General features: G+C 49.3%; 1 protein-coding gene across 1 annotated transcript; it reads left to right on the top strand.

The window, feature by feature from the left end:
• The first annotated feature begins 1,202 nt into the window (after positions 1–1,202).
• Positions 1,203–14,400, top strand: DNAJB13 (DnaJ heat shock protein family (Hsp40) member B13). Its single transcript, XM_019449783.2, has 8 exons — positions 1,203–1,442; positions 6,309–6,412; positions 7,442–7,603; positions 10,039–10,196; positions 11,212–11,325; positions 12,451–12,564; positions 13,417–13,493; positions 14,075–14,400. Exons 1-8 carry the CDS (start codon positions 1,375–1,377, stop codon positions 14,226–14,228), a joined length of 951 nt encoding a protein of 316 aa, XP_019305328.1. The 5' UTR covers positions 1,203–1,374; the 3' UTR covers positions 14,229–14,400.

A 14,400-nucleotide genomic window follows, 5' to 3' on the forward strand; every position in this document is an offset into this window, starting at 1 on the left:
AAAAAATTTTTTTTAATGTTTATTTTTGAGATAGAGCCGGCAGGAGGCAGAGACAGAAGAGATCACAGAATCCAAAACAGGCTCCAAGTTGTCATGTCAGCACAGAGCCCAATGCAGTGCTTGAACCCACAAACCAGGAGATCATGATCTGAGCCGAAGTCAGGCACTTAACCAACTGAGCCCAGGGTCCATAACAGACTCTTAACTATAGAGAAGAAACTGATTGTTATCAGAGAGGAGGTGGTAGGTAGATGGGTGAAATAGGTAAGGGGATTAAGTAGTGTACTTGTGATGAGCACTGGGGGATGTATGGAATCGGTGAATCACTGTATTGTACACCTGAAACTAGTATAACGTATGTTAACTATACTGTAATTAAAAATTTAATAATAGATAAATAAAATGTCACCAAATTGAATTAAAAAAAAAACCCAAACCCTGATGTATTATTATTTATGATAAACATACCATACTCAAGTAAGCTATTAATAATACAGGAAATTGGGTATGGGGTATATGGGAATTCTATACTGTCTTCCCAACTTTTTTGATAATCTAAAACTATTCTAAAATTTAAAATTTATTTTTTAAAAATCAGCAAATGCGGGGCGCCTGGGTGGCTCAGTCGGTTAAGCGTCCGACTTCAGCTCCGGTGGCGATCTCGCGGTCCGTGAGTTCGAGCCCCGCGTCGGGCTCTGGGCTGATGGCTCAGAGCCTGGAGCCTGCTTCCGATTCTGTGTCTCCCTCTCTCTCTGCCCCTTCCCCATTCATGCTCTGTCTCTCTCTGTCCTAAAAATAAATAAATGTTAAAAAAAAATTTTTTTTTTAAATCAGCAAATGCATTTGTTCTGAAAACTTTTTTTCTTTTTCTTTTTTTTTTTAATTTTTTTTTTTTTTAACGTTTATTTAGTTTTGAGACAGGGAGAGACAGAGCATGAACAGGGGAGGGTCAGAGAGAGGGAGACACAGAATACGAAGCAGGCTCCAGGCTCTGAGCTGTCAAGCACAGAGCCCGACGCGGGGCTAGAACTCACAGACCGCAAGATCATGACCTGAGCCGAAGTCGGCCGCCCAACCGACTGAGCCACCCAGGCGCCCCTGTTCTGAAAACTTTTAATTAAAACTAATTGCTACTTTCTTAAAAACTCTTGAGAGTTTCTGAGTTGAATGACCTTTGTCAGGGTCACAGGATCAACCGTTTTTCCAGTTCTTCGATTGGCTGTTCTGTGAGGCAGAGGTGATGTCTGCTTGGGCAGGAAGGAATACAACTCCCAGAGTGCCCCTGTGCGGTTGTCAGGAGCAACCAAAGAATGCAGACTAACAGCCCTGCTGGAGTCAGGATTAAACAAGGACTGACTGCCTTGCAAGCCAGCCATGGGTCAGGATTATTACTCTGTGCTTCAGATCACTCGCAATTCAGAGGATGCCCAGATCAAGAAGGCGTAAGTTGGGACGGGAGTAAGGCTTTAGGGGTGTGCTGGGAAGGCCCCACCTTTATCTTTTCCAAACTGAGCCTTCTTGCACAGCCAAGTGCAGCCAAGATAAACCTTGTTCTTCTGTTGCTTCTTGCATACATACCTACAACCTGGGTTTGGCCTGAGTCAGAGTTCCCAATCCATCATCCTTAACCCCCTATGCCCTGTTTCCCTTCCTGGGTACCCTGGTTTTCTTAGCAATAAAAATGGGGACAAAGAAGGCATTTGAACTTTTTCCTTTGCAGAACCAAAGGATTAAGAACAGGAGAGTGACCTGGCCAGATGGATGTGTTTCAAATTTTATTCTGGCTGTCATACGAGTTTTTTTTTTTTTTTTTCAAGTAGGCTTTTTTTTTTTTAAGTTTATTTATTTATTTTGAGAAAGACAGAGACAGCATTAGTGGGGGGAGAGGGAGGTGTGGGCGGGGGGTGGGGGTGGACAGAGACACAGGGAGATGAGAATCCCAAGCATGCTTTTGCACTGTCAGCACGGAGCCCAATGTGGGGCTCAAACTGGAAACACTGCAAGAGTTGAAACCAAGAGTTGGACACTTAACCTACTGGGCCACTCAGGCACCCCAAAGTAAGCTTTTTTTAAAAATGTTTGTTTATTTTTGAGAGAGAAAGAGAGAAGCAGGAGAGAGGGGAACAGAGGACCTGAGAAGCAGGCTCAGTGCCGACAGCAGCAAGCCCCATGTGGGGCTTCAACTCATGAACCGTGAGATCATGATCTAAGCCAAAGTCGGATACTCAACCAACTGAGCCACCCCGGCACCCCAAAGTAGGTTTCTTCTTAAGTAGCCTTCACGCCCAGCTCAGAGCCCAACATAGGGTTTGAACTCACAACACTGAGATCAAGACCTCAGGGTCTTGATCTGCAGGGCTTGACTCACGAACCACGAGATCATAACCTGAGCAGAAGTCAGACGCTTAAGCAACTGAGCCACCCAGGCACCCCTGTTTCAAACAATAGTTCTTAACCCTTCTCTCTTGTAACAACTCTAAGAGATGAGTCATGTATAACACAGTCTCCTATATGGGAGTAACTAGATTTTGACAAAACAAAACAAAACAAAAATGCTGGGGCACCTGGGTGGCTTAGTTGGTTAAGCATCCAACTTCATTCAGCTCAAGTCATTATCTCACGGTTCATTAGTTGGAGCCCCACATCGGGCTCTGTGCTGACAGCTCAGAGCCTGAAGCCTGCTTCAGATTCTGTGTCTCCCTCTCTCTCTGCTCCTCCCCTGCTTGCACTCTGTCACACTCTCTCTCAAAAATAAATTCACATAAAATTTTTTTTTTAAATGCTAAATGTATATAATGAATAGAAGCACCACAATGATTCCTAATTGCCTATTAACCTTCTCAGTAGCTCTCATTAAGCCTACCCTGCTGCATCCAAGCTGTGACTCCACTCCATCTTGCCCACTCAGGGAAACAGAGTGAGGGAACTGCAGGGCAAATCTTAAAACCACTCAAGTTTAGGGGCGCCTGGTTGGCTCAGTTGAGCATCCAACTCTTGATTTCGGCTTGGTCATGATCTCAGGGTCATGGGATCAAACCCCCTGTTGGTCTCTGCACTAGGTGGGGAGCCTGCTTAAGATTTTCTGCCTCTGCCACTGCACCCCCCCCCCAACACACACACACACTCTCTCTCTCTCTCTCACTAAAAAAATGAGACAAAAAACTCCACAGAAACTACTCAAGTTTATCTGAAAAATAAGGCTCTTCTCAAACCTACTTACCTTTCCTTATTGATAGAACTTACTTGGAATTCTCCCCATACCTGACTTTGTTTGACCTTTGTAACTGAGAGGGCTGGTTTCAGTGTCTCAGGGAAGTGATGACAATTGTCTTTAAGTTTCTGAAAGTAGACAATGTAGATAATCTCTTTAAGGCCTCCAGGGGCCGAATAAGAACCTTCAGAGTCATAGGACAGCAGATCTCACTCACTAAGATGAGATGTTGCTTAAAAGTCAGAGCGGTCCCACGGTGAGATGGGCTGCCTTGTGGGACAGTTAGTTCATGTCATTCATTTCCTCACTGCTGCTCAATGCTAGGCCCCAGGGACACAGAGAAGTAGACACAGCAACTCAAGGAACCCAGGCTAGTGGGAGAGACAAACCAGTCAACAAACAACTGGAGTGCCAAGTGCTAAGTTTAGGGATCAAAGGCACTGGGGACTCGGGAAGGGGAGTCTAACCTAGAATGGAGACTGCAGTCAGGGAGGGCATCCTGGAGGAGTTGAGCCCTGAGCTGATTGTTGAAAGATGAATGAAAATGTGCCAGGGGGAGATGGGAGGGAGGGTCTGGAGAGTGGTGGGTGTTACAAGGGATGGGAGTAGAATGTCAAAGACCTGAGCAATGCATTGTAGGGAGTTTGGAGCCTGGCCAGAAGGGCAAGAGAGGCCATGGGAGTGGGGAGGGAGAGCTGTGAGTGAGAAGGCCAGAGAAAGAAGCAGAGGCTTGAATCTTAGAGATACAGATTTTATGCTGAAGGCAAAGGGAAACCAGTGGAGGGATTTGGGCAGTGGAGTGACTTGGCCAGGGGGCATTTTAGAAGCATCAGATTAAAAAAGACAAATCAGGGGCGCCTGGGTGGCTCAGTCGGTTAAGCGGCCGACTTCGGCTCAGGTCATGATCTCATACTCCGTGAGTTCGAGCCCCGCGTCGGGCTCTGTGCTAACAGCTCAGAGCCTGGAGCCTGTTTCAGATTCTGTGTCTCCCTCTCTCTGACCCTCCCCCGTTCATGCTCTGTCTCTCTCTGTCTCAAAAATAAATAAACGTTAAAAAAAAAAATTTAAAAAAATAAAAATAAAAATAAAAAAGACAAATCAGGGGCGCCTGGGTGGCTCAGTCGGTTGGTTGGGCGTCCGACTTCAGCTCAGGTCACGATCTCGCGGTCCATGAGTTCGAGCCCCGCGTCGGGCTCTGGGCTGATGGCTCGGAGCCTGGAGGCTGCTTCCGATTCTGTGTCTCCCTCTCTCTCTGCCCCTCCCCCATTCATGCTTTGTCTCTCTCTGTCTCAAAAATAAATAAACGTTAAAAAAAATTATTAAAAAAAAAAAAAAAGACAAATCAATCTGGTGGCAGCACACGGAAAGGCCTGGAGAAGGAGAACACTGAAACAGGAAGCCATGGTTCTGTAATAGTCCTAGGGATGAGGGGGCAGGAAGAGAACACTGGGGAGAAAGAAAAACTGAAATGCCCTGGTGACAGGTGGGCTGGGAATGGAGGGGATGAAGAACTTGGGAGTTGATAATGCTCAGCATTTTGGCTTCATTGCCTGGGCAAATGGGCAAAAACTTAAGGAACAAAAATGTGTTTCTGTCTGGGTTCATTGAGTTTGTGGGGCCTGTGGGACACTGGAGAGCAGATACCAAGATGGAAGCTGGATGCCAAGGTCTGGAGCTTAGTGGCCTGGTTTCAGATAGAAATTTGGGAGTGGTCAGTGAGTGAGTGATGCTCAAAGCCTTGGGATAGACGAGCTTGTGCACAGATAGTGTGTGGAGTGAGAAGAGAAACAGCGGGAGGGGTCACCAGCATGCAGGGTGTGAGCAGGGCAGAGGAAGTGCACTTTGACCCAGTGGAGGGTATGTGGGGTCCGATTTGTACTGAGCCACTCAGGGGGCTGTGCTGATGCCCTCCTTTGGCTCTTTCAGACCCCCTCCCCGCCTTTCTGCACCCTGCTCTCTGCACTGGAAGCTGGCCCATCTGAACCACATCAATAGACGCCCTGGCCCTCAGACTTCCTAAATGAAAGCTAAAGAGAGCCCACAGCAGGTGATTGGCAAAGAGGAGAGTGGGGCTGGGGTATTTATTCCCAGCTCCCTTCCTCTGAGAGCACTTCAGGTTGGGTATCCCTTAGCTGAAGATGACAGCTCCTGCCAAGGGCCCCGTCCACACACACTCCTGTGGGATTTCTCCCTTCCCACTCCTATAGGCTCAGGGGTAACCAGGGTGACTCAGGGCTCCTGGCCTTCGGCTACAGCACTGTCCAGCATGGTTGTCCTCCTTACCTCCTACACTTTGGTGAGTGGTCCCTTATTAAACTCTGCACAAATCACCCAGTTCATGCCAGCTCTTTCCTCTCAGAACACTGATGATACAGATTCTCAGACACTATAGGCATCGCATCACTGAGTGGTGGGATTGGGTAATACAGAAGCAGGGAAACGAATGAGCACAGAAGTGAGAGATGGTAAAGGGACCTGACGTGTGCCAGTGCCTCTCTGTACCAGGCCCTTTGACACCTTATTTTACCTGATCTTCCCAAGAAGCCTGTGTGTAAGTTCAGATATCACGGCAGGATTAGATGTGCGAGAAATGTATGGGGGGAAACGTGTGAGGGTGAAGGGGGACCAAGAGCATGCAGGCGGCACCTTCAAACCCCAGTGCCGGTCTGATACCTGTGAAAGGGGAGCAGGAAGAAATGGCTGGATGGAGAGAGCTGCAGAGTGGTCTGGAAAAAAGTAGCTGGGCTGATAGATGGGCGTCCTGAAGCAGAGGTTGTGCATTGGGGGGGGGGGGGGGGGGGGGTCCTGTGTCCCAGGGGGACGCGCCAGCACCAATATCCCCACCACGCTTAGGCACTGGTTGGGGCAGCTTGGGGAAATGTAGCCTCAGCACAGACACCCAGGGCGGGCAGCTACACTTTCTACCCACTGGGTTCTGTTCAAGGGCATCTGTGCAATGCACCACCCTGGCCACCACAGCCCTGATTTTATAGCTGGCAACATCAAAGCAGTGAACAGCAGAGCCAGCTCTGAACCATGGTCTGCGCCTCAGGCCCATGTCAAATGCTATGACTTGTATGAATCCTCCCTCCTCTAGGTACCGGAAACTGGCCCTTAGGAACCACCCGCTGAAGTCCAGTGAGCCATCCTCAGCGGAGACATTCAGGCAAATAGCAGAGGCCTATGATGTGCTGAGCGACCGTGAGTGATTCCACCCATCTCCTCTGCCCCACCTCTATTTCGAGACCATTCCTTAAGCCTCTGGGTAGTAAAGCATTCCTCTTCCCTGCCTAGAGCCTGAGCAAACTTAGAAAGAAAGAAAACAGCATGAACTGCCTCTCTCCATAGTCACAAACTAAGGTTGATGCAGCGTGGAGAGCCCCCGGATTAAGATGATCTGCTCAGCCAGTGTCAGTAGAGCAGGACCTGGGCAGGTCTCCCACACTCCACACCCCACCTGTCCCCTGCAGGGGTGCACACAGTGAGATGCTTGCTGCCAAGGGAAGAAAGAGGCTGAGGCAGGCATCCCCAGTTACTCTTCCCAGATTACCAAGTAGCTCCAGTGCCACCTTTCCATGGAAGGCATGTCTATCAAGGGTCAGAGAGAGGCTGGTAATTCAAGAATCTCCTGAAACCAAAAGAGTGTAGAAAGTGATTCCCCCACCACCACCTCTGCCCCGGGGCACCACCTGCAAGCGTGCATCCCTGAGGGCTTGTTCTGGAGACTGTAATCACAGATGCTGTGCAGAAGAATAGCCAGATCACTAAGGTTTCCCCAGTCCCGAGTTTTCAAGACTTTAGAGTCCTTAGACTCTAGGCTTTGAAAGCTCTAGAATTTGGCAGCTCTAGAATTCTTAGATTGTAGAATTTCAAGGTGCTACGATTCTATTTACCCCAAATAAAACAGTAGGTACGATGATGAGTTTAGCCAAATTCTAGGGCCATAGCCTCACCCTCAGTCTCTAGATCTCTCCTTCAATCCTCTTCCCCCTGCCACCCAGCAGGTCTCCACCTTTCCCCATTCTCCTCCCCACTATGGGATCACACCTAGATCCACCCACCGGGAAATTAAACTCCTAACTTTTAGGGTCTCCCTCCAAAGAGTGCCAGACTTTAGAAATAAGGTTGGGTTTGCCCCTTCCCCTCTACCCTGTATCCACCTGCTTCCCAGCCCGCAGCTATCTTAGTCCCTAATGCCAGCCCCCTCATCAAGGTGACACGTGTCCACAGCTGTGAAGAGAGGCATCTATGACAAGTTTGGAGAGGAGGGCCTAAAGGGCGGGATTCCTCTGGAGTTTGGATCCCAGACCCCATGGACCACTGGTTACGTCTTCCACGGCAACCCTGATAAGGTTTTCCATGAGTTCTTCGGAGGAGACAACCCCTTTGGTGGTAAGAGGCCCCACCTACCCACTTGCTTTATTGGGAAAGGATGTAGCTGTAAAAGATGCTTTTCTTTGAATCCTTTTGTTTTGTTTACTTTAAAAATATATATAATGCATGGTAAAAAAGAAATTATTAAAGAAATAAATTTCAGCCTTTATTCCTTCTCCAGAAGCAGCCACTTACTGTTAACCGTTTATGTATCCTTCCAGAAAATTTCTATGCATTTATGAGCATATATTTATCTTTACCTAAGCCTTTTATCTTATGAAGGGAATGGGACCATATTGTGCACACTGATTTCTTTCACTCAGTATGCCTTGGAGATTATCTCATACTATATTACATAACAGATCTACTTTACTCATTTTAATAGCTGCATTAGGTTTCACTGTACAGGTGTGTGTTAGGTGAGTATATGGATGGATGGGTGGATAATCCCAGGTCCCAGACAAACTGACCAAGAGTTGATTCCTGAGGCTCACAGTCATCTTGCAAGGGCAATTAACCTTCAGACCTGTCTTCCTGGCTCTAGTTATGCAACTCAGAGAGTCTAGATTTTCACTGCCTGACCCCCTGCAGCCCCTTCCCCTGGCTGTACTATAGCCGTTCTGCATTTCAAAAGTTCTCTCTTCCTTTTTCTGCATGTTAATAAGAAGTGGGCCACAGCCCACTGTCTCTCCCCCTCAGAGACCTCTCCCCTGTGCATTTCCTTCACCTGTCTGCCAGAAGAAGCTGAGTTGATAAACTCCATGTGTGACTGTAAAACGCAAGGGACTTAGAGTCAGGCCTGTTTCAAATCCATGCACTGCCTCTTATGAGCTGTGTGATTCTGGGCAAATCTCTTCACTGCTCTGAAACCTCAACTTCCTTACTGTTAAGTGGCTGTAATAGTCCATTCCTCACACGTCACTAGCAAATGAGACAATGTTTATGAAAATGGGCTTTGCAGACTGAAAAATGCCATAACGATGGACAGGTGCATGAAAAAGAGGCAGCTCAGAGGAACCAAACCAGAGCTTCTAGGGACATCACTTACAGGCTTTGGGGACCCTCAGGCAGTGCCCAAAACTATACTGCTACAGGACTTCACCCAGGGGATTCTTGTGTCCTGTCTGCCTGCAGGACCGAGGGACTAGACCTTCCTATGACCTGGCTGTTGGGGTGTCTACAACCTGACACAGCACAGGTGCTGGGTGAAGAAATGGATTCAGTGATACGAGAGGGGACCAGGTCACTTACAGGCCTCTTGATTAGTTACTATTTCATAGAGGGGTTTAGTGTGATGCTGCCCTGCCCTCCCCCACCTAAAGTTATTATACCATTCTAGCCTGGGAAGTTCATTCATGGCCCTAACCATAAGAGGCAGAGTACAAGAAAAAAAACCTTAATTATGATAGCGACCCCTGACTCTACAAAGTTTACAAAGGTTTTCACACGTAGCAATAAGCATAGTGGTTAAGGGCAGAGGTTCTCATAGTCAGATTGTCCTGTGTTCAGATGAGCTGCGGGACTGTGAGCCTTTTCTTTGGCCTCTCTGTCCAATAAGACAATAGTGTGAAGAACTGAAACCAGCACCTGATGCATAGTAAGCTCTCAGCAAGTTTCCACTTTTCTTCATCATCTTGTTATTTAATCCTAATGGAAAAAGGCAGATCAGGCATTATTACCCCATCTCACAGACAGAAAAACTGAAACCAAACGACTCCATAGCACTTCAAGAGACAAAGGCTGTTTGCACTGGGATGGAAGGGCAGGGCAGCAAGAGCACTTATGGGTGTAGAGCTGGGCAGGGAAAAAAGAAATTGAGGGAAAAAGAGTTTGGGGGTATGCTGATGAACTCTCAAATTTATTAGGAACCACCCCCTTCCCTACTCCCGTATCAGCTATTGACTTCACAGAAACTTGAGTATGTGGTCTCTAGAGGTGTTGTGCTGGGCTGGACAGTGAGGGAGAGTGGAGTGTGGGGAAGGGTAGGAAGGACTGGAATGATATTACCGTCCCCCCAGCAAGATAACAGCGGGAGTCATTTCTGGCATACCAGGAGCTGCCACCAGAGGGCACTCCTCTCCATCCTGAGGCAGCCAGCTTCGAGGAGTGTTTCCCCAAATTGAGGGGGAAGGGAGTCAGGAAAGTGGGGGAATATAAACCGGATGATGAAGCAGTGGGAAGTGGCAAGCAATGATAACCATTGGATCTGCAATTTAGGACAACTTTTTGGCCTGGCCTAACAGTCTGAGTATGCAAAGTAGGAATGGGATGCTGAGTATTACACTTGGGGACTGAAGAGGTATGTGTGGAGGGGTGTCTGTGTTTCCAAGTCCCTGACACAATCTCTCTTACTTCTCTCCTCTCCTCCCCTCCTCTTCCCTCCCGTCCCCTCCCGTCCCCTCCTCTCCCCTCCCCTCCCCTCTCCTCTCCTCTCCTCTCCTCTCCTCCTGCAGAGTTTTTTGATGTAGAAGGAAGTGAGGTAGATTTGAACTTTGGGGGTCTCCGAGGCCGAGGGGTCAAGAAACAGGACCCCCCAATCGAACGAGACCTCTACCTATCTCTGGAGGACTTATTCTTTGGCTGCACCAAGAAAATTAAGATCTCCCGAAGGGTGAGTACTTGGCTTGCTCCTACTGGGGGCCACTACCTATGCCCTCCAATCCTCTGAGTTACCTCCTCCATGCCCTCACTGGAGACCTCAGGTATGGCCTCTGATAGAATCATGAAATCTCAGAATTGAAGATCTAGGATCATAGAATTCTAGAATCTGAAATTTGGAAGGGACAATTGAGGCTAATTGTATTAGCCTGATTCTTTCCCAGTGCAGGAATCCCCTCTGCAGAAGGGTCTTTCCCTTCTCATATCAGCCCCATCCCTGTGGGAAGCCGGATCCCGAATGGGAGGAGTCAGTCCCTTGTGAATTCTGCCCTCTGGGTATTACCAGACCATACCCCCAGGGCTTCATCAGTGTGTATGCCTCAGGAGTAAGAAGAAACAGTGTGGGGATGGAGGGTGCACTGGGGGACGGTCCCCAAGGGGTTTGATTGAAGACTTTTAGTGGCCCAGAGTCTAGTCCTTGGGTTGACCCTGTCCTATGGCTCAGCCCTATGCTAGACACATGAGCAAAGCCTCCTCACGCCTTTGCCCAGCAGAGGAGATGCCAGCTGTGGCACAGATGGCACTCATCTGGGCATGTGATTGGGGAATGGTTGGATGACATAATAGGGAATGCTCAGATATGTTGACCTCTGTGGTCTTTCTCCCTTCATGATTAAGAAACCTGTCAGCCCCTCAGGGCCAGAGCCACTGGGTTGGGAGAGAGGAACTGAGTATGTGTTCACCATGCATCTGTTAGTGGCCAGGGCTACGTGATCTAGGCCTGGAGTTGGGGGCTTGGTCAACTAATGGTGACTGCTTGGCATCTCAGGCCCTAGCCCAATGACATCATCCTAAAATCGTAAGTTCTTGGTTCCAGTAAATGGGGTGAGAATGGGGATGGCTCAGGGCAGCTTCTCCCTGTTGCTAGAAGATTGCATCTGAGCACAACACCCCCTTGGCATCTTTCTCGTGTTAAAAGGCCAGCTGGGAAATCTGGAGCAAACCTCCCTTCTTCCATCTGGCTGCAGGTGCTGAATGAGGATGGGTACTCCTCTACCATCAAGGACAAGATTCTCACAATTGATGTGAAACCTGGTTGGAGGCAGGGCACACGGATCACCTTTGAGAAGGAAGGGGACCAGGTGAGAAGGAGGGAACTGACTAGGGTCAGTCCTAGTGTCAGTCACCCAAGCTTGCTCATGTGGTGGAAAGACTGAGGGGGAAGGAGGCAATGCTTTCCTCTGCCCCGTGACCCCAGCCTAGTAGGGAGACCAGTCTGCAGAGTCGGTGAAATGATCCCCAAAGTCCCTTACCAGGGACAGAGCCTCACAACACCTCTGTGAGTGGATAGCCCAGGGCTTTCCCCCATTTTGCAGAGTAGGAAACTGAGGCCCAGAGAGGGAAGGGATTTGGCCAGGGCAAGAGCACAAGAGCTCTTCCTGATTTTCTTCAGTGCTTCTTGAATAAAGCCCAACTATAGGAGGTATTCAGAAACCACTTATTAATAATAATTTTAACACTGTTTAATATCTTCATGATAATTACTTATTTAAATAAAAATATAAAATTATTGTTCAAGGCATGCTGTATCCTTAGGTCTGAGAAGAGGCAGAGTGATGGCATTTTCAGAGCCAAGAGAGATTAATTCCTCTGCCCATACTTCTTGCTCCCTTTCTCACCTGTGAAACATCTACTTCCAAAACACCCCTTCAGGACCCAGCTCTAATGCTCTGGGCTCTGGGCAGCCTCCCCTGACCTCTCCACCTGGCTCAGGGCCTCTCTAATCTCCTGCCTCTGGGTTCCTTTTACCACAGTCCTGAGCATGCTGAGGACGGTGTGTCTGTTCCCCCCACTAGACTGGGAGCTTCTTACTGGTAGGGACTAGTTAGGTTCCTCTGCCCCCTTAAGAGACCTTAGCAGAAGCTTGTCAGGACAGAGGTGTGTAAGAAGTTGTTTTCAAAACTTGCAGCTCAGCATTTTACCCACCCCCTGAGGAAGCTTCTGTCCCTCTCCATCTGAGTGAACCCTGTTGGGCATGCTCCATAGAGGAGAAGTAGTGGGGGGGGGGGGGGTGTGTGTGGCGCTGGATTCATTGGAGTAGGCTTCTCAGAGGAGGGGCTATGAAACCAAACTGAAAAGGTCCTTCCAGAAAACCTAGTTCAATCTCTTCATTGTTCAGAAAAAGACATGGAGACCAGTAGAGTCAGGAACTTAGCCAATATCACACAGCCAATTAGTCCTTGTCACCCCTTGCCTCCTCTGCCCAGGGCCCCAACATTATCCCAGCCGACATCATCTTCATTGTAAAGGAGAAGCTACACCCTCGCTTCCGCAGGGAGAACGACAACCTCCTTTTTGTGAATCCCATTCCCTTGGGCAAGGTGAGTGGGCAAAGTGGAGGGGAAGTGGGCAGATGAGAGTGAGCAAGCAGGCCTCACTCTGCACTCCCCCCAGTGCCTATGCACAGGCCTTCAGAACGTGAGGAGTGCCCATAGAATCTTTGTGGCTGTCTTCAGGGCCCCTCCATGTCCTTACAATCCAAACAAGGAACAGCACCAGCCTAGACTTTGCCTCCCCTCCCCCACCCTACCTGTGGGCAGTTACTCTGTCAATTCTACCACCTAGTCCCCTTCCGTTCATTCCCAGAGTCAGAGTCTGAGCACCTGGGTCTGCACAGCAGCCCCTTTGGTGGCCTTCCTGCCTCCTTTCCCATCCCCACGCTCATCTGACTGTGCCACACGCCTGTCGGAGCATCTTCACATGGTGTTTAAGGCCCTCCACACTCTGCCTCTGCTGATCTCATCCCCTGCACTCCAACCACTGTGCCCCTGTCCATTGGGAGCATTTTCCCACCTTCATTCTCTTGTTTGTGCTGGGCGTCTGTGTGGAATGCTGTATATCCACCTTGTCTGACTGGCAGGATCCTCTTCACCCTCATCAACTGCTACCACCACTGTGTAGTCCTCCTGTCCCACTCCACAGTGGTTTGGGGGCCTCTCCTTGGCTCCCGAAGACCCCTTTACTTCCCTCTATCATCATCAGTCTTTCCTACCAGACCGTGAACTCCTAAGGGCAGGCAGATGCCTGGCTCGCTCCCATTAGTCCCTGAACATCCTTTTGTCTGCTTGAGGCCAGGCTCAGGGCCTGGCACCGAATAAGCTCATAAAATGCCTTCTAAACAGAATGGCCATGGTTACCTCTCCTACTCCCACCTGTGGCCCTAACGTCCCTAGGCTCTGACCTGCTGCACCGTGGAGGTGAAGACCTTGGATGATCGTCTGCTCAACATCCCCATCAACGACATTATCCAGTGAGTGCATCTGCGTGGGTCCCAGTAGGCAGAAGAGCTGGCCTGGGCCTTAAGAGGGTAGTGCCAGACAGGTCAGCCTGGGGCAGTTCAGTCCTCACCAGCAAGGACTGAAATCCAGCCCTAACTCTGGCCAAGCTGCATTCACCTGGTAAATGGAGTGCCTTTTTCTAACTTGCACGAGCCCGCTACAGAGTCCAAAGATTGCAGAGGTGACCTTTGTTGCCTTCCTCCTCCCGAACGTCTCATTAGTGTTCTGAGTTGTATCCCTCAAGTCCTTTACAGGAAAGGGCCTCTGTATGGGAAGCTTTACTCAGCAGCCCAGCACCACCCCCAACCCCAACCTAGGCTGGAACCTCTATTCCTGGAACCCCCAGTGTAAATGGTTATCAGGGGGCAGGCTGTCTGAATAAGCTGGTCTTCTCTCTCCTGCCACACGATTCTGGCTGAGAAGAGCCACCTGGTGGAAGCTGGACTGACTGCCTCAAGCCTGAGGTTGTGTGAGCATGGGCAGCATGGGATCTGTCACAGAGCAGTGTTGGGGGGCCCTCTCATTTCCCTTCTTTCATCCTCCCCTGTCTCAGTCCCAAGTACTTCAAGAAGGTGCCAGGTGAGGGGATGCCACTGCCTGAGGACCCCACTAAGAAAGGGGATCTCTTCATCTTCTTCGACATCCAGTTCCCCACCCGCCTCACACCCCAAAAGAAGCAGATGCTGCGCCAGGCATTGCTGACATAACTGGTGAGCTGAGGGCTGGAGCAGAGGAGGGGAGGAGAAGGCCAGCTGGGCCTTATCCCATTCCTGTCCCAGGATGTGCAGGTGAGCCAGCCCACTGCACAGATGTGACATGAGGATGGGACAGCCTGGGGTTTTTAAACTGACACAATAAAGATTTCCTATCTTCCAACTG

The sequence above is a fragment of the Panthera pardus genome, unplaced genomic scaffold (genome assembly GCF_024362965.1).
Source record: "Panthera pardus isolate Hobbes unplaced genomic scaffold, ASM2436296v1 HiC_scaffold_12, whole genome shotgun sequence".
NCBI lineage: Eukaryota > Metazoa > Chordata > Mammalia > Carnivora > Felidae > Panthera > Panthera pardus.

Bases quoted from the DNA above. Each gene is read 5' to 3' on its own strand.
- DNAJB13 (XM_019449783.2), top strand. From the start codon at position 1,375: ATGGGTCAGGATTATTACTCTGTGCTTCAGATCACTCGCAATTCAGAG. The intron at 7,604-10,038 runs GTAAGAGGCCCC...CTCCTCCTGCAG, and splicing joins AGGAGACAACCCCTTTGGTG to AGTTTTTTGATGTAGAAGGA. The intron at 13,494-14,074 runs GTGAGTGCATCT...CCCCTGTCTCAG, and splicing joins CCCATCAACGACATTATCCA to TCCCAAGTACTTCAAGAAGG.